Here is a 23,689-nt window from a genome sequence, read left to right as displayed (position 1 = left end):
GTGATTGTGGGCGTGATTGTGGGCGTGTATTACCCATGTTTTGGGGACTGTTTACAAAGTCACGTTGTGGGGACTCGCCTTCCAAATGGGGACAAAATCCACGTCAGGGTTAGGTTAGGGTAAGTAGCAGTTACAGTTAAGGTTGGGGTAAGTCCCCAGGAAATGAATGTAAGTACATGTAATGTCCTCAAAAGTCATAAAAACATGACTGTGTGCATGCGTGCAAACCCATCCCTGCTGTATGAGCAGACATCAGCTTGAAGTTTCACAGAGAAACATGAATCATTTGACAGATGACAGCTCCGATCGGCTCCAACTTCCTTCTTTCTAAAGAAAAATCCCTCCTGAACAACACAAGGCCCTGACATATAGACAGATGTTGTAACATCTGGTCTCTACCACTTTTTTTGTTTTCACATAACAATATGTAATGATTTTTGAGTCCAGTAGAACATTGTTTTTTAAGTAAGCACCAGGGAATTGTTTTTTATTTGCTTTTGTTACACTTGTTAACTCTGTGACGAAACAAATGGAGTTTTACTTTTACATGTTTGTTTTTTTCCAAATGCATGAAACCGAAACACTCTCACAAGTGTCATAAACATCGTCACACCCTTTGACAGGCCATTAATCAGAGATAATGTAGAATGTGGCCTCGCTCGGTTGCTTCTCCACCTGGCTCCAGTCTCACTGCGATGATCATTTGCCTTCATTGTTGCGCCATCTTATTGTTTCAGTACGGTTGGGATAGTTTGATCTCCTTGATCCTGCAACGGGAACATCTGTTCTCAGTACAAACAACCACCGGCGCACCCAGCTCAGGCCCTTTTCTCCTACACTGTTCCTATTTTGCCTATTTGTCTCCCTGTGTTTCCTCTCCTGAGGTGAGGAATGTGTGTGTGTGTGTGTGTGTGTACATGGTGGTCATGGTGGTCGTGATTCCCTGAGGTTGGGGCTTTCCAGCAAATTTAGTGATTTCCCAAATCATTCTGCTCTCTATTCTCCTCCTTTTATTTTTTCTCCTCTCTTATCCAGCCCACTCAGCACTCCTCCCTTCATATGCTTCTCGTTTGTTGGGAGTTTGTCAATCGCACAGGATCTGTGTTGACATGCACCTTTGGAAGCCATCATCATCCGACCCCCTCTGCATTGAGGTTTTACCTGCAGCCATTGGAGGAAATGTCACTGCTGCTTTGAACTCTGGACACCTACAATCGAAAGTGATGACGCTGATGTTCTCCTCCTGAAGGATTTCTCTTCACCAGCAGCTCTTGTTTCCATCGAGGCGTGTGATTATGATGCTCCGGGCAGCGTGTGCTATGTTCATAGAAAGGGAATGTGAGGGAGTGTGTGTGTGTGATGGGTTGGAGAGTGCAGCGTGAGGATAAAGTGTTCCTTGAGGTTTACCTAACCCCTGCATTAGTGGCAGGACCACAGTAACCACCTCCAGATGTTTGAGAGCACAATCTGACTGATTATTTACAACAAGGCCAATGAACATCGCCCTCTTCACACTATAACGCTTTACTCTTTGCTCCTTCGGCAATGCCCAAGTTAATGCTTAATCTAAGAACAGACCCTTAATTGCTGAGGGCCAAGCCCGGTTTATGGGGAGGGAGGTTCCTTGGATGTGAACAGTCATTGCAAAGCAGAGGCACACAAGTTCATCAGACTCATCTCTACCAGTCAAGCAACAGGACCTCCAGGACTGACCATAGGAAGCAGCCAACATGCCCAAGAACTCCTCCACATCCAAGGCTTTCGCCGCCGCCTTTTTCGTCCTGACCGTCTCCGTGATCGCCGGCACTGTCACCATGATCATTTTGTATAAGACCGAGATCTCTTCAATGAACCCGACGCCCCGTCCAACGTTCCCGTCCACCACCACAAGCGCACCGCCCGTCATGCGGCTGCCGGGGAATCTCATACCTCAAAGCTACAAGGTCTTCCTCCAACCTCACCTCTACAGCCGAATCATCGCGGTGGTTAACGTCACCAGTCCCAACCAGACGATGCTCTTCACTGGAAACTCTACCGTTAACTTTCACTGTGTCCAGAGGACTAGCACCATCTACCTCAACAGCATGTACCTGACAATTTCCGATCCAGAGGTGAGGAACACAAACACGAATGAGAAGATCGATGTGTCCTCGGTGGAAAACCACGATGACGACACTAACTTCCTTGAGATCCAGTTGAATGATGCATTGGAGGCAGGAGGGAACTACAGTTTGTTTCTGGCGTTCAAGGGAGATATGTCCGATAGTCTTGATGGAATATATGTAAGCACATATGTTGAAGGTGTCCCAGCTTTTGAAGGCGATACAGATGTGGAGAGGTAAGTTAAAAAAAAAAAAAAGATACATTTAAAGCTTCTAAGTTTCCGTGTGTGGAATTTGTGATTATAGCATCTTTCAAACTATTCTCGGTATACAATTTAGTTTTTTAGAAAAATAAAACAATCCTGCCAGGGTCTCCCCGAGGATGCCATAGGCACCATATTTGAAAATTCCCAAATTATACACTTTGTGACTTAAAATCACACATTGGATGAAAAAGCTCAAGCTGTTCTATAGATCCGCCGCCATCACGGCAGAGTCAAACTGCAACGGTTTCACAGAAACTGAAAGGACGTATGATGGTATTGACTGCAGTCAAAAACATAGCATAAGCATTCTTGTCTGACCTCCACAAATGTTCTGTTTTGTAAATTATACTTATCCATCTTTAGTTTTTAAGCATAATTTGTTAGTCTATGACTATCAATCAACAAACCTCTGGATCCAATCCATCATTATTTTTGCCACAGTGTTGAGTGACTTACATAAAAGCATAATCATTTCCTCATTACTTATTATTATCTCCACCAGGAGATTATGCATTCGGTCGTGTGTGTGCATCTCTGTGTGTTTGTCTGTCTGTCTACAGCTAATCTCGCATACCACTGGACTCATCAACCTAATATTTTTTGTGCTCAAGTATGGAGGACCACAAGAGTCACAGAATTAGTAATAAAGCATTTATTTGATTAATACTAATTGAACAATAAAAATAGGCATGAATAAATTTGTTTGAAAATGTATACATTAATCTACGATTAAATAGACTAAATTACTAAATGATTAATTATTTGACATTTTAATGGGCAATAAAAATAATTCTAAAAAATAATTTACAAATCAAATATTTATCCATCAATAGATAGTTCAAATTAAGAATGGATTTACAATAAACACAATAAAGTACATAATTAAAAAAAATACATTAATGAATTCATAAATAAATAATGGAATTTAAAAATCTATTTTAAAATGCAGTTTAAAAAGAAATAAAGGGCGCCCAGATAGCTCAGTTGGTAGAACAGGCGCCCATATAACAAGGTTGAGTCCTAACCGCGGGTCGGTTGTTGTTTATACTCTGTTGTGTCCAAGGAAAACCTACAGGAAGGATATCCTCACTCGCTCATGTTGTCTTTTCCTTGCTGTTTTTATACTTATTTAAATTCATTGATCAAAGGATTGGTACAGATCATTAAGATGTTGCTCAATGGTCTTGGGCTGGCTTTTGCCTGCGTTTGCTATTGTCTGTCCCAAATACGCAATCAACCATCTTGCTTCCTGTTTGTGTTACGGACTTTGTGGACACAAAATGGCCTTGTTTAAACCAGCATTTGAAAGACACAAAGGCATATTGGTCATTCAGTGAAGTCGATGCTTTGAAACGTATCAATTCAAAGTAATTTATCATAGGTTCTTTATGATATTCAAATTGCTTCCTCATTATTTTGATCCGGTGTTCCTGCAGTATTTACCTGAAAGGTTTACTGTCTTTATCTGTATTCGTAGATTCCTTGTTGCCACCACTTTGCAACCAACAGATGCCAGGAGAGTGTTTCCTTGTTTCGATGAGCCGGAAATGAAGGCAGAGTTTGAATTAATCATCACCCACAGGAGAGAGACAATAGCTCTAGCGAATGCGGAAAAGTCAGGTGAAATACGTACAATATACTGTTGCTCATGTCTCTTAAAAATGTCCCCTCAGGCAGTATAACAGTAATAACAGAATAAAAGATGTCCTTCCTTACACTGGTCTGCCTTGTTTCCCACTCTCTCAGGCTCCAATATCCTAGACGAAGACTGGATGTACACTAGTTTTCATCCAACACCGAAGATGTCAACGTACTTGTTTGCCTTCACGGTTTCAGAGTTAACATCAACTCCCACCCCACATGACCGTGTGGAAATTAAAGTACGTGTACTGTAGATTCAAGATGGATTTCATGTAATTGCTTTTGGTATGTTATTGACCATGGCTGGAGTCACTGTAATGTTTGCAAGTAAACTTTTAATTTTCTTCTACAAACATTTAGAAATTTGATCAAAAGTTAATACTGCCAATGGTTTTGGTATTTCAATGCCATATCAAAATACCATTCAGCAACATGAACCAAAACTTTATCCAATAACTAAATCATTATCATGTTTAATGACTTGTTCTTTTTTTTTTTTAGGTATTTAACTTTCCATATGTCATTCCCACTGTTTTTTGATTAAGCTTAAATTAAGAAAATGTATGGGAGGATATCTTCTGTGCTCTATCTTATCTCTGTGTTTCGCCCATGCAGACGTATGCCCGTCCTGACGCCACTGCAGCAGGCCACGCTCAGTATGCAGCCAACGTCACCGGAAAGATTCTCAAGTTCTTCGAAGGCCATTTTGGAATTGATTACGAACAGCAAAAGCTATGTAAGCCTTTCTCTAGATCTGATTGGATGGATGTGTGGGTAGATGTAAAGTATGGCCTAGCAAGAACATGTGTACACTGTGTCCCATTTCTATATCTGATATGATGTATGCTACTAATTTTGACAGTGTACAAGTTAGCAATTTAGCGTAAAATTTTATGTAAATAGTAAATAATAATGACAATATTCTAAGATCAATCAGGAGCTACTACAGTGATTTTCCTAAAAATAATAGTTTTTTCCTTATCTGTGATATATACCCACATTCGTATAATTTTTTCAACCTTTTAGCTGAAACCTCTACTATGCTCTATTATGTCTCATAAGTTGTTGCAGCAATTTTTGGATTGATACCATTTGTTACACAGATTTGGTGCTAAATTTAGCCCTTTTTTACAACTTGAGAATTGATCAAAAATGACCAGCAATCCCTCCAAAACACCACATTAAGACACCAAGACCTTGAGGAACACCATAGAAAAAGCCGTGCTTTGATTAGGGATTAAAAAGTTTTGACATTTGGAGATTTCTGTAAGAATTGCTTTTATCGGTGATTGGATGGCGAACACTTCTGTTCTGGAAACTGCACAGAAATCCCATTATTGTCAATCTAGCTAGTAAAGCCATCCATCCTCTGAATGCTCTAGGTCTCTAGTTTGTGTCTGTAAAGGCTCATTGGATCCACAAGAGTCTCAGCTTTACAGTGATACCCAATTTATATAATTCCAAGACTGTTCAAGACATCCCAACTTGCCACATACCCTTGGCGTCACTTTATTTCTGGTATCAAAACCACTATAGTTAGGATTAGGAAAAAAATTCATGGTTGGGTTTACACTATGTTTGTGCAGTGAAAATGACACTGAACGTTGTGAACACGGGACACGAACGAACAGCTGATTGGTAACGTGATGCACGGGATATGAACAGCGATCTCCTGGATGAAAGCCTTGCGTTTATTGGACCCATCCACCTCACCTCCCACCCGTCCGCCCGCCCAGTGTGTCTCTTTCGCACTTTAAACTACGTCACCATACTCCCAGCGCACTTTCTCGGAGCGTTTACTGTTGCTGCAGATGGGTTTGCATTATAGTTGATGTAATGTGTAATGTGCGTTCGGTACCACCGCTCACGGCACCCTTTAGCGGCGGTACCGAACGCCGACAGCCTTGACAAAGCCTCGATATTTAATGCCCAGAGAATGAGAAGGGGCCGGCCGAGGACACCGGTGTCCAAGGGGAGTTTAAGAGGTTAAAAACAACAACAACAGTAGAATACTCGTAGAAACACGTGAACTAACTTTTTTTTAACTTGTTTTTTATTTTATTTTTTTTAACTTTTTTATTACTTTTTAACTTAACTAACTTATTTTCTTCAGTTAGTAGCTAGTTGTCTTAATTATATCAGCTTCTGCCGATAAGATTAGTTCCACCTCCAGAGCAGCTCTGCTTCTCTAAGGAAAACCTCCTGGATACTTTTAGATAGTTTAACAAACTACTGGCTAAGCAAATGCATGTATAGCATTTGATCATTTGTCCTTATCTATGTGATTTCTCCAGATCAAATTGCACTGCCAGACTTAGGTCCTTCAGCAATGGAAAACTGGGGATTGGTCACATACCGGGAGGGAAGCCTGCTCTATGAGGAAGGAGTGTCCTCACCGTTGGAAAAGGGAATGATCGCCTCTCTCATTGCGCATGAACTGGCACACCAGGTTAGAGGGGGAAAAAAACCTCTAATAAAAATAGCAAAATATGAGATACATTTGACTATGGATCAAAGACTTCAACTGTTCTCACTAACTATAAGTCATTTTGGATAAGAGCATTAATGACAATACTATTAATTCTACAACTTCCTGCAACACTTTATGAGTCCAGATCTTCTCTTTTTGTTGACAGTGGTTTGGAAATCTGGTGACAATGAAGTGGTGGAACGAAATTTGGCTGAACGAAGGCTTTGCCACCTACATGGGACGCCTTGCAGTGGACCGTGTTGAGCCTACATTTCAATTAGTAAGTTCAGTCCAAGCATTCACTGCGGTAGTAGAATGAGGTTCCTGCTTTGAAGAATTACAAACACTGTTTTTATTTCATTCATTTTCACCGATGGGACCAACTTCTTATAGACTGTTTGGTAGAGGGGTTTTTCTTTTCTTTTCTGTTGCAAAGCTTTTACACATGGGTGATGCAAAAAAGCAAGATAAACATCTTCATATCTTCATGTAGTCATGCAACATGTGGTCCTCGTCTCTATTTGTTTTCCTCAGAAAGACTACATGATAATGAACGACCTCCATTCAGCATTTGAGCTGGATGCCCTGGAATCGTCCCACCCTCTCAGTCCTCCGCAGGAAGATGTCCAGAGGCCTTATGAGATCATAGAGATGTTTGATCCTATAACCTACTCTAAGGTAGATAGTCAAAGGAAACTAGCAATGAATATATATATATGTGTGTGTGTGTGTGTGTTTCTGTTTTATTTGAAGGTCACTCATCAGTATGCTATGAATATGAACATCTATGTATTTGGTGTTCACTCTGTAGGGGGCAGCTGTGTTGGCGATGCTGGCAGACATCTTGGGAGAAAGGGTTTTCAACAAAGGAGTCAAAGTAAGCAATTACTTCAACCAGTGTCCTCACAAACCTGACTATTTTTATTTTTTTTCTGAGAAGATGCATCTTTTTGATGATTTCGTGGTTCACCATATGATGACATGACTTAAAACATGGGTGGGAAAGCAAACTACCACACCAAAGTTTTCTAATTTGCCTTAAAGTCCCATTGAAACAGAGGTTAGAGCATCTTTAGAGTATGTACTGTGACATAGTCCCCAGTGAAACAGAATATTTGATTCAAGTCAAATCCTTTGCATTTGATTGGGCCGCTAAAAAGTAGGCAGGCTTAGAATGTAGCAAGTTATGGAGCTACAGAGGAATGAGGCTCCACACACACCTCCCTTGCTAGAAGTTGTAGCAGTTGTTGGATGTTATGTTATTATTGGCTGAAATTGGTCGGTACTAGCTTACGTAAGCACATATCATATTTTGTTTTACGGGAAGATGATTGGATTTTGATAGAAAAATACAAGGAAATTGATTTTGTTTGTCATTTGTTTTGTATATAGTGTATACTGTGATCTAAATGGGTTAAAAAGGCATTCTTAATTTCTTTCATCTCAACTTTAATTGAGGGTATGAAAAATTAAAAAAAACACCTGCTTCAAAATCACAGCTTCTTCAGAACAAATGGTATTATTATGGGTCTTTGGTGAGCCAAAGAAAGTGTATTGATTTTTTCTGAGTGCATAGATAAAGCCACAGTACTTTGGGTTCTTTTTTCCCCTGGAAAGAACAAGTTGTATAAGAGAACACAACAGCGATGTCTAGCGACCGTAGTAATTATGACAGGAGCAGAGGCGGAAGTCAAGCGTCTTTGTGTTTCGTAGTTGATGATGTTTTTCCCGAAATTTAACTTTTTGCCTAAACCTAGAGAAGTTGTAGTTTTATTGCCTTAACCTAAAGAAGTTGTAGTTGTATTGCCTAAACCTAAAGAAGTTGTAGTTTTATTGCCTAAACCTAAAGGAGTTGTAGTTGTATTGCTTAAACCTAAAGAAGTTGTAGTTGTATTGCCTAAACCTAAAGAAGTTGTAGTTTTATTGCCTAAACCTAAAGGAGTTGTAGTTTTATTGCCTAAACCTAACTGTTTTTTTTTGGCATAAAGCTAAAGAAGCCTTTTTGTTTGTGTTCAAAATGTGACGTTTCATTCAGTTTTACAACGTGTTAAACGTGTTGCTTTTAAGTTTCACTTTCACTTTTGCAACGTAATAGGTGTAGTAGGCCCCTAATGACCCACATCTATGGTGCTTATTGCGACTGATAAAGCCTATTTAATGGCCTGATAACGGTCGAATCGGGTGATGCCACATAGCGCAGTACAGAGGAAATAGAAAGAAGCTCTAAGAACTATTGTGACTGACTGGCATGTTCCTGGCTTGTTAGTGTTTCTGCCATTAGCTTGCTATCTACAGTAGTTTACCAACAAGCCTCGTGAGTAGTCCCTGCGTCATTAAGCCTCTAGCACAGCCTGTTTCAACGAATGAATTTGGCCTGTGTGTGTGGTTTTGGTTTGGTTGCAAGTGCTGACCAGGCTGGACTGGACTGAATTTGTGTATTAATTCCACATGCATTAACTTTGCAAAGTCAATGGAAAGATGCATCCTGTCCAGCTGGTAATCCAACACAAGCTCTCTCTCAGTTTTGAGTGGTCATGTAGTCAGTTGCATAAGTTCATTTGAATAAACAAGAATTCCCATCATAGCCTATATCCAAAAATCTGTTGACAATGACACCATTACTGTTGCAGTCCAACATCTGGGATTTGTTTTTTGTTTTTGTTGCAATGTGAGAAGACAGAGAAACAGGTTCATCCACAGTTTAGTCCACTTGTAGTTTCCAGCGCTTCAAGCAGAAGGGAGCAGGCACGTGCAGGACTGAAACATGCTCCCCTGCAGACCTACAACACCTGGTCCATCATTGCTGTTCAAGGGCATTTGGCCAGAAAGTGACAGAAAACCTGTTTTTTCAGCCAAACATTTATTTCAACATTACATCCTCTTGAGATCTGCTGCTGGCAGCCGTGTTTGGGTATTTTCATCCAGCTCTCAACATCAATTCTGAATGCAAACTTTCCTCCTGAAAATAATTATTTTGAACGCAGGATGTAACTATTAACTATAACCTCTCTCCGGATCTCTCTGTTTTTGTTTTTTAGATGTACCTCTCTGACTTTAGCTATAAAAACACAGACGAGAAGGAGCTTTGGGAATATATACAAAAGGTAAAGTGTGAGATTCAATCAAGTGTTTTTACAAGCTAAATGTATGTTGCTGACTGTCAGCACGTCTTGATTGTTTTAATAATTGTGACAATGCTAATGTCCTTGAATAATCATCATCAGTTTATGGCATTTATGTCATAAAATATGAACTGATTTGTGCCATGTCTGCAGGCGGAACATGAGGATGGTGGTCACATAGAGGTTGCCAAAGTAATGAACACCTGGACCAAGCAAATTGGCTATCCTCTCATCACCATCAACACTACCAATGGAGAAGTCTACCAGAAGCATTTCCTGTTAAATGACTCTTCCGAATCTAGGTATGTGCTAAATGGACATTTCTTCAGTGTACACGGTCAGGTTTGTGTCTCAGATGCTATAGAATTACACTCATTTACACTTATTTTCCAGATAACATATAGATGACCAGTGTCTTTACTTTATCTGAAAATGTGTTGTAATTTTTTTTAATTTATTTTATTGAAAAGAGCAAACTATTGAGTGAGAATCGGTACGCAATTAGAACAAATAGATTTACATCTTCAGCATGAATGGAAACAATAACAGAATTCAAACAACTGTAATAATGTAATGTAATGTTTTCCCATTATTGATTATACAGATGAACACTAGTTTGTGGTCAACATGAGACACCAGTGTGAAGGTTATTGTCAAAGTTCACCTTCCATTTGCAGACAGTTTAGATGGTGCTCATTGGCATGCGCACTTGAATTTTTTGACCAATGCAAACCCTAGGTGGAAAATGTGAGCAAATGCAGTATAGCAGGAACCTTGTGGTCCAAAACTGGTTCCAAAATAAAGACTCCCTCCTTCAGTATTCATTTGAATTGTACATCTCGAGTGTGATTGCCTCGCATTTGGTCTAGGATTAGAGAAGATCCTTTACTTTCTCTATCTTTCCACAGGCCAATGTTGGATCATAAATCTGTCTTCCAGTGACTTCATTGTTTCACAATGTCTAACTCCCCTCTGAGAATAGTTGTCACCAAGTAATTAAAGAGTCAGGTTTGTGTGTCTTTTGGCACAATACAGTTATTGCATCAATGGCACCTTATTAACCGAGTATTTCTCCGCCAGGCCTGCATGAAATCACGGCAACTGATTACAGTAGATTATACCTTTGGCCATGTGGAGTGTTTGCAACAATGTGTTGTAACTATGTGCTCCAAAACACTGCTGATGAGTTGCACAATAATTTAACCTGACACAGTTTAAAGTTGCTTTGCTGGCCAAAGCCAGACCTAGCAGCTCTGGACTCTGCCATGATGGTATTGCAGATATCTGCTCATTAAACAGGAGATTAGATTTCATGCTGCGTTTACAGAGAAAGTGTCAACTTTTCCCCAAAATGATTCCTTTTAGATTGTTATTTTGACTCTTCATTGCTCACCGTATAGAAGTTGAATGATCATTTCCTGGATCACGAGCATCCTGGCATAACAAGTACTTATTATGCCTTGTTTTTTGTCTATTTTCTGTGTCTGTTTAGTCTTTGGTGGCACGTCCCGATCAGAGTCATGTCAAACACATCAGAATCTTCTTTTGTCTGGTTGGAATCAAGCGGCACAGGTAACAGAATGTACAACACAGAGCACCTTGTTTTGTCTAAAACCCCCTTTTAACAGCTTTATTTTCATATTGGACAAACAACCATCAGTTTAGCTCTTCTCTCAGAGGACTAGATAGAACAATTAATGAAAAAACTCCATCTAAAGGCATCTCAAGTCACTGGAAAGAGAACAGATGACCCATATACACAAGATTTTTAACCTTTTCTCCATACTATTTTTTTTCATTTTGTATTTTTTACTATGCCATTGATTATTTATAACATTTGCTTTTTGAACAGCAACGAAAGACGAATTCATTTCTAAGAGTGGAGAGTGGATCCTGGCAAACGTCAACTGTTCTGGATACTACAGAGTCAATTACAACCCAGAGAACTGGGAACGCCTCCTGACTCAACTGGAGACAAACCCACATGTGAGCACTGAGTCAAATAATGAGTTAGCAAATCACAGAACTGAGCACAAACCAACCGTCATTTGACTGAATAAGGAATGACATTTTACAGGCAGCTTTTTACTAGAAAGTAAAATGGCAACAGGTTTCCCCCTGAAGGCTTAGCCCTGAAGCTCTTGGCAGATTAAAGGAAGTCTTGGTTCATTTAGCCAAATCTGGACTGTCAAATAGAAAATCATTTGTTGTTAAAGCACTCAACTGGTTGTTAATTTAGTCTTGCACTACAGGAATTATATTGAATCCCAAATGTGAACCTCAGTTTCTTGAACTTGGCTCTTTCCAAGTGCTGATTAAAATGAACAGTCCCATGTTTTGTCATAGACACCTATTACACGATAGGTGTCATCAACATCTGTTTAACAAAAAATATTGTAGAATACGTCCAGGGATGGCAATGTTGTTGAACTGGTTGATCCACCACTTTGGTCCGGACTGTTGCCAACTGTTGGATGGACTGCCGGGAAATTTTGTACAGACATTCATAGTTCCCAGAGGATACAATTTAATGACTTTGTAGATCCCCTGATTTTCCATGTAGCGCAACCAGCAGGTCAAAAGTCATTATTTTAGGTCATTTGTGAGTTGTTATAGTATCCTTACTAGAGTCATTACAATTCATCCTGTAGGGAACATGAATGTCTGAACCAAATTTCACAAAAAAAAAGTCCACGTTTGAGTCGGAACAAGTCATTTGGATGCATCGTCTGGAGACCATGAATGACTCCTCTGGTTGCAAAAAGAAGTCTGATTGTATAGAAGTCTATGAGAAATTGAGCCTACTTCTCACTCGATTTATTACCTCAGTAAACATTGTAAACATGATTTTATGGTCTCAATTGCTAGTTTCAAGTCTTCTTCAATACAGCATGATGTTCATTTAGTCCGGTCTGGCTGTTTTCATTTTAGATCATTAACCCTTTCACAGTGGGTTTTCAATTCATCAACGTTAATGCTCCCCGGGCACTTTACAGCAGCCCAATGCTCCTAACTGCTTAAGATGAGTTAAATGGAGAGGTCAAATTCCATGTATGTGACAATTAAAATAAAGTTTAGGTTTAATTGTAACATTTTGGTCGACTAAAAATTATTCAACATTCAGTTGTACTCCCCCCCTTGTGTCACTTCTGGTTCCAAAAAACCAAGATGGCGACAGCCAAAAACCAAGATGGTGATGGCCGAAATGCCGAACACGGCTTCAAAACCATAGTCCACAAACCAATGGGTGACGTCACGGTGTCTACATCCACTTCTTATATACAGTCACTATGAATCATGCCCAGGGGAACATGAATGTCTACAAAATTTCATGGCAATCCAAATCGACTGATAGTCATTGCCATCACTTGAGCCATTGTGGTAGCACAACTAAAATGTCACTTGACCACAGGATTGACAGCTTCAGACAGACCTTTTAGAAACTGCTAATACAGTGACATCTTCAACTCAAAGACATGACGAGTTACTCATATTGTTAAGGTTTATATCTGACTTAAAACGTAAAAATTCAATGTAATAATCACTAGATAATTCTTTGGTTCTGTGATTTTGCTGTTGGTAGAATGACTGAGTACAGTTGTCTTCACATTTGGGATCCTGAAATGTCAACCTCATGATGCTCTTGTTTTTTAGCGAATCCCACCGTTGAACAGAGGGCAGCTTGTTGATGATGCATTTAATCTGGCAAGGTAATGACTTGGATTCAATTGACTCCTATAAATCAATTTTCTGTGGATTAAGTGTGTTGTGAATTTTAAAAACATGACTGAAATCAGGACATGCTGGTGGCTCATTTGCCTCTCTGATCTTACCAAATCGAATCTGTTCCTTCCTCAGGGCCAAAGTTGTCGAAGTCACTCTGGCTCTGAATTCAACACGCTTCCTTCGGAAGGAGTTAGAATATGTTCCCTGGGACTGTGCAGTCAAGAACCTTGGGTACATTGTCCTCATGTTTGACCGCTCCGAGGTGTATGGACCCATGCAGGCATGTGGCATTAAAACATCTTTTTTAACTTGTGATATTCAAAATGTATAAAAAATGTATCTTGCTTTCTTACATCATTAAGTGAATTGACCTGTATTGGATGAAGAAGCTGGATTTAACAGACTAAATGTGTTTGACTGCAGTTGTTGATGTTCATCCTTCATCCAAACAATAACCAGATGTGCAGTAAATGTGTTATATTGCTGCGTGTGTTCCTGTAACTCTGCCATAAAGCTGTCTCTTCCTGCAGGCATACCTCCGCAAACAGGTTAAGGGCCTGTACAACTTCTTAAGAAACTACACAGACAATTCACAAGTCCCAGAGGATCACTCCCTACAGTAAGGAAAGATGCCAGATTTACACACACGTTTGCGGTTTACAGTTCTACAAGAGAGTGCCAATGCAGAACAGATGTGTGAATTTGCATTGTTAGCTTACACATCATAAATTATACACATGCTAATGATGACTTGTGCCAGTGGTTGCGGTCAATGCAGTGGTATAGACCAGCAACTCACTGCGAGGTAAAATTACAGTTTTTTGTCGATGGAGTCTGGTGGCTTTTGAAGAGAGCGATATTACGGCTTCAGTTCTCCGTCGGAAAGGGCTGTCTGACGGCGAGGTAAAGTGGTGAAAATATTCTAAATATAGCGTACACTTAAACTGATATTGATTTTTTTTAGGTGGCTAAAATACATTTTTCTGCTGCTCCCGTCCACAGCCGCTTAACCTTGCCGACAGACTGCCCTTTCCGACGGGGAACTGAAACCGTAATATCGCTCTCTTCAAAACCACCAGACTCCATTGACAAAAGCAGTAGTTTTTACCTTGCAGAACACGGGGAGCATACATACAACTCCACTTCAAAAAAATCCGAACTAACCCTTTCTGTTATTTCCAAATTTAGCACTGCTAACATCGACTCAGGTAGTGCTTGCGTTCACCGACGGCTGAGTGGGCGTTTCCATTTGAAAAACCCAGAAAAGAACGCTAATGGAGCATAGATGTATTATAATGAGATGGAGTCAACCTCGATTGCTTCTCCCCAAATGATGCTGCATTCATTCTTAATATTGAGACAGTAGTTTGACAAAATCATAACTTCAACTTCAATGGCATCTCTCAGTCTTATTCAAAACACATTACATTACATTTACCATCATTTAATACCTGTACGCTTATTATATAAAATTAATTTGTGCTTCATTCCAAGGTACAACCAGATCAACGCCATAGAGGTGGCATGTTCCAATGGACTCCCAGAATGCGTAGCGATGGCTACAAACCAGTTTGCCAGATGGATGAACAGCAACGGCACTAACCAGTACGCACACTACTGAATGAGTATTTGCAATTTGAACATTAAATTACCTTTCTACTTCATACCTTCTGAAATTATCCTAAACTTGCACGACTCTATTTGTTTCCCAAAAAATGGCCTCACTTTAATAGCTTTCATTGTATTCTGTAGCTTTACTCTCCTGCAATGATTTGATAAAGGTAGGTGTAATTTAATCCCTTTTTGTGTTAATTGTTGGTGGCTGTTGTTGTTACCGCTCTGCATTGTGGTTTTTATGTGTAAAGCTGCACCTGGCAGGATGTTTACGCTAACATGCACTATAATTCTAAATCACAAACTGGGGTGACCTCGGAGAACATGATCTCATTCCTACTAATTGAGAAAGTGAAGTTGAGAAACTTCCATAACTTTTCTCCAGGTGCAACTTTAAGAGCCAAGTCGCCACATACTGTACGTTTCCGCAAACCACGGATACATTCAATGTGGACGTTTTTTTGCATTCGGGCAGAGCAAGTGACCCAGTACAGCGAGCGACGTGCAGAGCAAATGACGTAGTATATCGAGCGACCATTACTGAAACCGTTACGATATTATAATGAATATAACAAGCGAGAAAGTCCACAAAGGGCAGGTGGGATGCAGATTTGCGTCGGTGTCCTGCATCACTCTGTCGGGGTTTACTTCGCAACAGTGACTGGCTTGCTGCCGTTATCATCTCCGACCGGGATCGAGCACAAGCGCGAGTGCAAGCAACAGGACGCTGACTTTCGTTGACCTAACGGCCAGAGGTGTCGCTGTTAACAAGCAATTTCTGATTCTTACGTAGAATCCCTTTAACCAAGTAGTTTGTTGCCTAAACCTAACTAATCGTTATCCACGTGTTAATGTGCGTTTCTGCAAGTGTGATACGAGGCTGATATGAAACGTATTTATGAAAAAATTTTGGGGTTCAGAAACATCGACATTCAAGGTATCTGTGGTTTCAACATTTTTTCTGGCGACTGGGTTGAATTTAGAGAGAAACTGACTCTTAATAAAATGTTTATACTGTAATGTGGTCATTGCATACACACATACATACACATATGTACATGCATGGAAGTGTGTTAATACATTTGCACATGCCCAAGAAGACAAAATGACACGTGTCCTGATGTAGGAACCTTGTGTGTGTGTGTACGTGTGTGTGTGTGTGTGTGTGTGTGTGTGTGTGTGTTATTCAGCATCCACACCAACCTGCGGTCTACAATCTACTGCCAAGCTCTGGCTGCTGGTGGAGAAAAAGAGTGGGACTTTGCCTGGAACAAGTTTCAGAGCTCCAGCGACACCTCAGAGAAAGACCAGCTCCGTAGTGCTCTGGCTTGCACCAAGAAGACCTGGCTGCTCAACAGGTGAAAAGCCATCATTCAGATCTGGGACAGACCCATGATTAAACATCAAGTCCTGATGTGTCACATATAGAATTATTTTAGTGTTATTCTCACTATATATGCTACATAATAACCTCTTACATTATGGACAAACCTGTGACAAGGTGAATCCCAGACTTGCAATTTATATTAAGTGAAGAGCTTGACCGTGCCTTCCTTATCTTGCAGATACCTGGGGTATACTTTGAACCCCAACAAGATACGTCTGATGGATGTCGCGTCCATTATTTACTCCGTAGCTTATAATGCAGCGGGGCACGCGCTGGCCTGGAACTTTATCAGAGCACACTGGGACTACGTCAGTCTGGGGTAGGTTGCTATTTGGACTCTGTCCACTACCTCTTCTATTGGTTCATTTTCATGAACAAGTATTTGGGATTGTGCAGTTGGGTTTCACCAATATAAACTTGAAAAGGAAGACATGATGTTAACATTTAAATTTAGCCATTTCTTTTTTTCTGACAGATTTACAGGAAAATTACAAGTAATTCATGGTTTACCCCAAAACATATGCTTGTCAGGGTGGAGAAGCCAACCTAACACAGCAGTTAGATCGTGAGAATTCTGAGCTAAAAAGTTATTTTTATGGTGTAAAGCTCTTCAGAGCTTAAGATCTTTTTTGGGGGGGGGACAGAACTCCTTGACTAGCTAAAAGTCACACACATCTGTCATTATGTTTTTTTTTTTTTTTATTCCTATGCAGAATCTTTAGGCAACAGGACACGATTGTGAATCTTTTTTACCATTTGCAGCCTGAGTAGTATTGACCAATCACGTTTGAGCAGGCTTTGGTTGAATGCAGGTAAACTGTCCATGTGGAGAGCAAAAGAGGCGAAATGCACTGCAATCTCGGAAACCACCGGCTATCGTAGCCGATGGGTTCCGAGATTGAACTTTTGTTGATGTGAAAAATATTGATTAGTGCAACTTCAGACGGACATTTTGGTAAATATGCTTGTTTGCAATTGAAGCCAGAGTGATGAGAATAATAAATCTTAAAGCTGCACCATCAATATTTTTTATATTAACAATAGATCACATGACAATGTTGTGTGAAAGGTGTCACTCTTAGGCCGTGGTCACACCTGGTATTAACATGCGTCCTCAGTGATCGGATCACAAGTGGACAGCTTTAAGTACGTCTGTTCACACCTGGCATTAGAATGCGTCCCCAGTGGCCACTTGTGATCCGATCTCACTTCCCCGCTCTATATGCAAATAAACATGTAGTAAACACACGGCTAATACAGCAGCCGTTGTGACGTAACAATGAGTCTTACATGAATGTCAGTAGTAATATCCTACATATTATATATATCCTAATATCCAGAACGCATTGGCGTACACACTGCTAAAAGAATGTGGTCATATGTGGCCCAGAGCACCTCTGAATGTGGTCTGAAAGATCCGATCTCAGTGCGTCCTCAATGCATCTTGAGTGCGTTTACACCTGTACTTAAAGCTGTCCACTTGTGATCCGATCACTGAGGACGCATGTTAATACCAGGTCTGAACAGGACCTTAGTGACGAACCCACCCAGTTCCCCTCAGCTCTACAGAGCCTTATAGCCTCTGCTCCTTATTTTGGTTTTCTGCTCCGCAAATTATCCGTTTGGTTCAGTCTCTGTCATCAACCCCATCTCCAGCTGCAGCATGCAGCAGAAAAGGTCTAAAATAACCCCCCCCCCCCCCCCCCCCCCCCACCCCCCACCCCGCTGTACAATACCTGGCTATAGCACCAAACTGCAACAGAGAAAGTTGGCAACTAGCTGATAAACAAACTCAACACACGACATCTAGCAAGGTGAACACATTTTTTAAAGAGTTGGTGAACACCTAAATGGAGGTAAGAAGAGAGTGGATATTGAACTTGCATTCATCAGGTGGCCAGAATCAGGACTCACTGACTGTGTAAATAAGCAATTATTTGCAACTTGATATGGTGATAATGTATCATGTTTTGTGTGAAAATCAATAATTAATCTTTAAATCTCTGTGCCTCTATTCCAGAGATGAATCCAGGACACTTGTAGCCTAGTTTAGCTAGACTTGGCTCAGGGTTGCTCTATGCTTGTGGCATTTAGAGCTTAGCAACATTGATTACAAAGCTATAAATTGCACGCAACGATCATTGCAAATATGCTGACAAACGTGGGTTCATAGAGCAGTGATATGCACAAATATCTCCATAATAACCTCCGCCACCTCCCGGTTCTGTTTCTGTTGTAGAGTCAAAGACCAGTATCAGCAAACTGATCTGTCAGTCTAACCATGAACACAGTATTGGCTTGCTAACATGTTTCTTGGTCCACGGCTCAGTCTCATGATCTGTTCTGAGACCACGAGCTGCCCGTTAAAAAGACCAGACTGTTGTTGTTAGTGTTTTCTTCGTGGACGTGCTGCTGCTCGCCGCCTCATCACAGATGAGATCTGAGAGCCTGGTCTTGCCCGCGGGCTCTTGTTTACAGAGGTCTCTTGACGCCGAGGTGACGTGCGGTCGAGTCACTCGAATAAACAAGATCTGCCATAAAAGATCAAACTATAATAAACAGTGGCTTACACGGTGTCATCAAGTACAAAGGTCTTGTTATTTAATCAGTGCCTCTCATTAGCTCGCCTTCATAAAATCCCCGCTGTTTGTGCCGTTACCAGGAATCTCAAATGATCGGTATCAAAGTTTAAATATAGATAACAGACAGGGTTTTATTTCATGAGCACACAGTCACACCTGAGATTGATCTCAGCAGGGATGAAAAACTCTCTTTTAAAGGGGACATGTCATGCTCATTTTCAGATTCATACTTGTATTTTGGGCTTCTACTAGAACATGTTGAAGCTTTAATGTTCAAAAAACACATTATTTTTCTCATACTGTCTGTCTGCGTATACCTATATTCACCCTCTGTCTGAAACGCTCCGCTTTAGAGTCTGTCTCTTTAAAGTGGCAGTATATAGTGGGAATATTTTTGACATCATTGGGTAAAAATTCCATAATAACCTCTCAGCATATTGTAATTCAAGTGTTCTGAGAGAAAACTAGAAGTGCACTCGGAGAGCGCAGACCTCCGCCAAGGCAGGTTTCATGTACGTCACTGCCTCCCCCCCCCCCCAGGTAATACGAATGGAGTCTTATACAACCGCCCTGCAATAAATTCTACCTTCATGATTCATGACAAACTGTTTTAGAGACGTGTGTTGATTCAACTTTGTGGTCATTTTAGAGGCTGGGTTTTGTGGTGTTGTTGAACTGCATTACACTACACTGAAAACTGTTTCTAATATTTACCCCGCCCGTCTCTGTTGGCCAGGTCGGGAGCCATGCTGATCGGGGAAGTGAGCAGCAGGTTCTCCACCCAATTTGAACTGGACGAGGTAATTCGTTGATTTTTTAATCATGTGAAAATGATAATACCGGCGAGCAATGATGTCCCGTGGAAACGCCTCTTTCCAGTCACGCACCAATAATTGATTTATAACCAATGAGGGAGTGGATACACCCTGATATCTTATCAGAAGCCTCTCTGTCATCGTGACGTAAATGGGTGTTAGTTTTACCTCTGAGCCAAAACCCAAAAAATGTATCTCGCTGTTCTATTTCTAATCTATAGTTTAAAGGACAAAGCTGGTTATCTTCTATATTTTTCTTACTGACAACAAATCTCATGAAAAGATGAAAATCATCACTGAATGTTTCTACTTTTTAAGTATTGTGTGTATCAAAGCCTGATATATCTTCTTTCCTTTGTGTCACAGAGCTCCATTGTTGTCCAAAAACTATTAAAACACATCAGTGAGCCTCACTGTGTCACTGGCTGACATCTTTCTTCATTACCACAAACACACACACTGTAGTTTATTTTGACTCAATCCCACAGATTTTAATATTAACGTTACTCAAACTGGACTAAATTATGTTTTTTTTGGCGGACTATATTCAGCAGTGGCTTAATACAAATTTGGTGCTCTGGTGAGTATTTGAGGCAGCAGGATGGTGTTTACAGGGTTGAGTCAAAATAAACTACAGTGTGTGTTTGTTCATGGTAATGAAGTCGCCCAGTGCAACAGTGGTTCATTGATGTGTTTTTAATAGTTTTTGGATAACAAGGATTAAGATATATGAGAGTAATCAGGCTTTGGATACACAGGCAATACTACAGTAGGATCAGTTCATTTGGTTTTGGTTGTACTTCGCTTTGCTGAAAATATAATCTGGCCGGATCTACTTTGCTTTGTGACAGTGCCATGGTAGATAGACTTCAAATTGGATTTAAAACCTGTAAATGGTCTGATTGCAATATATTTTGAAAAGCAAAAAATAGGCGGCTGTGGCTCAGAGGGTAGAGCAGGTCGTCCACCAATCGGAAGGTCGGTGGTTTCGATCCCCGGCTCCTCTGGTCAAATGTCGATGTGTCCTTGAGCAAGATACTAAACCCCAAGTTGCTCCTGAAGGCTGTGCCATCGGTATGTGAATGAGTATTTAGATTAGATCCTGATGGGCAGGTTGGCACCTTGCATGGCAGCCTCGGCCATCAGTGTGTGAATGTGTGTGTGAATGCTCACATGTAGTGTAAAGAGCTTTAAGTGGTTGGAAGACTAGAAATACGCTGTATAAATGCAAGTCCATTTATCAAATACCGAGGCTTTGTCACGGCCGTCGGCGTGTGATACTGCCGCACGAGGCACCCTTGAACGCACCAGGCTTTCAAATAACCGTTGTGATCTGTTTTTAAAATCAGGCTCCTTGGCGGAGGTCTGCGCTCTCCAAGTGCAGTTCTAGTTTTTACCTTACATTTGTTATGTAACTTGCATACTTAACTAACGCTGAATGCAAGCTACGTAACAAACGTACATTTCCTTAACCCTAACCAAGTAGTTTTGGTGCCTAAACACCAGGTTCAGGGCCCTGTACAGGCGCACCGATCGCTCGTGTTGCTGGACATTCGTAGGAGAATGCATGAAAACTGAGAAATCTCTTTTTCGTCAGGTATCATACGAACCGCTGTATGAGGATACGTTGCATAATTATGACTTACTATGAAATTTTCTCATAATTACAAGAAAACCATCTCATAATTACGAGGCCAGGCCTCAAATTTTCTTTCTCAGGTGAATGCAATGAGCTTCCAACATCTGACATCACTGTATGATCTGTTTGTGTGTGTGTGTGTGTGTGTGTGTGTGTGTGTGTGTGTGTGTGTGTGTGTGTGTACACAGCTGGAGCGTTTTTCGAAGACGTACTATCTGGGTCCCTCTACCAGGGCGGTGCAGCAGGCCATAGAGCAAACCAAAGTCAACCTCCAGTGGGTCAGCGAGCACAAAGATATTATACTAGAGTGGTTTGAAAATGAAGCAGCTTCGTAGAGTGGAAGAGCACCATCTCGGATTGGATTGCTAGCAGTTTGAATACAGTCCTCCACTAAATCCACGTCAAACACAAGAGCCGATCAGGACTGATTCACAATTTCCCACCAAACAATTTACCAGACCGAACTGTGACTGTGCAGCAACATTAGACTAGTATATATAGTATGTATAGTATAGTACTGACAATTCAAGAGAGAAATGTGGCACCAAAGTGAAAACACAGCATTGTTTGTGTATATACATTATTTATACATTATATTCAATGCTAACAGTGAGAGTACCGAGATTTTTACTCCACCGTCATTTTTGCACATGATGCTGAAATAACATCAGTCAATTTCAAAGTGTAGTTGTATGTTTGAAAATGTTTTATGCATGATGAAAATTAGATAGCTAGATAGCTAGATAGATAGATAGATAGATAGATAGATAGATAGATAGATAGTAATTTTATTGATCCCGTGAGAAATTCAAGTTTCCAGCATCACAGTTCACAATGATAAGATTTACCAAACATTGTACATCTCAAAATCATTTTTTTTGTTCTTGTTGTCCCATTATCAAAATTATTTTACAATCAAAACTTTGTGTTGGAGTGAAACTTCCATTGGTTATATTAATCTCCTGGCATATTTTGAGAACAAACAGTGATTCAACATTAGTGAACTGGAAAATTAACCAGCGTTTTGATGCTGCCAGTTTACACACTAGCTTCTCAACAATTTGCACAAGTCAGAGCCAAAGGACAGATCTTCCTCTATTTGTTATAGGGAACATGTTTATATGTGTATGAAATATGTTGTAATCAAGGAACCAAATTATTCTTATATGTGGCTGAAATTGTTATTTTTTAATGATAAAACATTGTTAAATCATTTAACCAGTACATGTCATTGTTTTACCTGGTGATAAAAAAAAGAAAATAATACAGTTCATATATACTGACTTTATGATCTATAATAACAAGATGAGTATGATAATGATAATATGTGATACATATCGTGTCATTACTGGAATACCTTGAGGTTTGGATGCAACGACAAACACATTTTCTTTTTCTTGTGTAAACACAACTGTCCACTGTTGTTTTTTTTAGTATGTTTATTGTCCATAAACAGCCAACGACTGAGAAGATGAGGAGCATATAAGTGCATAGAAGAGGCACAGTGATGGAAGAAGTACTCAGATCTTTTACTTTAGCAAAAGTAGCAATACCACAGTGTAGAAATACAAGTAAAAGTCCTGAATTCAAAATGTTTTACTTGCGTAAAAGTACAAAAGTATTAGCATCAAAATATACTTAAAGCACCAAAAATAAAAGTACTCATTATGCAGAATGACCCATTTCAGAAAAAAAATGCATATTATATCACTGAAATATAATTAGTGATGTATTAAAATGTACATTACTTTAATGCTGAAGTTGGTAAAGGTGGAGCCTATTTTTTTTATTATATACACTGCTGGGTTGCTTGTGAATCTTATTTCAGTGAAGTCTTATCTTTATCCAATTTAATACATCATCATTTATATCGGGGATTCTTTCACAACAATGACCCGCTAGCTGTACATTATCCCGCTTATTACACGGCTACATACTGAAGAAATCAATATTTTGACACAAAAACGGTCCTCAAGAGTCTGACATCAGAGCTGCACCCATAGCAACGGTCTGTTATACATAGCAACGGTCTGTAATACATAGCAACGGTCTGTTATACATAGCAACAGTCTGTTATACATAGCAACGGTCTGTTATACATAGCAACGGTCTGTAATACATAGCAACGGTCTGTAATACATAGCAACAGTCTGTTATACATAGCAACGGTCTGTTATACATACCAACGGTCTGTAATACATAGCAACGGTCTGTTACACATAGCAACGGTCCGTAATACATAGCAACGGTCTGTTATACATAGCAACTGTCTGTAATACAGAAATTACAGAACCCAGAACGCCTTGATTGACCAATCAGAATCGA

The 23,689-nt window shown here is 40.1% G+C and overlaps 1 protein-coding gene across 2 annotated transcripts; it reads left to right on the top strand.

Moving 5' to 3' along the window:
• The first annotated feature begins 39 nt into the window (after positions 1-39).
• On the top strand, positions 40-22,582 carry anpepa (alanyl (membrane) aminopeptidase a). Of its 2 annotated transcripts, XM_037767219.1 has the most exons (20): positions 40-2,338; positions 3,846-3,988; positions 4,115-4,248; positions 4,625-4,745; positions 6,304-6,458; positions 6,646-6,759; positions 7,014-7,157; positions 7,291-7,356; positions 9,518-9,583; positions 9,755-9,903; positions 11,094-11,173; positions 11,454-11,587; positions 13,256-13,311; positions 13,460-13,607; positions 13,858-13,946; positions 14,822-14,932; positions 16,132-16,299; positions 16,507-16,647; positions 19,647-19,710; positions 21,553-22,582. In XM_037767219.1, the coding sequence occupies exons 1-20, from the start codon at positions 1,731-1,733 to the stop codon at positions 21,697-21,699; spliced, it is 2,838 nt and encodes a 945-aa protein (XP_037623147.1). In that variant the 5' UTR covers positions 40-1,730; the 3' UTR covers positions 21,700-22,582. The 2 variants fall into 2 exon arrangements, with proteins under 2 accessions (XP_037623147.1, XP_037623148.1); XM_037767220.1 differs by lacking the exons at positions 16,507-16,647; positions 19,647-19,710; positions 21,553-22,582 and adding an exon at positions 15,080-15,108 and having other exon boundaries at positions 16,132-16,247.
• Positions 22,583-23,689: the final 1,107 nt, after the last annotated feature.

This window comes from Sebastes umbrosus, chromosome 4 (assembly GCF_015220745.1).
Source record: "Sebastes umbrosus isolate fSebUmb1 chromosome 4, fSebUmb1.pri, whole genome shotgun sequence".
NCBI classification, from domain to species: Eukaryota; Metazoa; Chordata; class Actinopteri; order Perciformes; family Sebastidae; genus Sebastes; species Sebastes umbrosus.
This window is presented reverse-complemented; position numbering and strand designations above follow the sequence as displayed.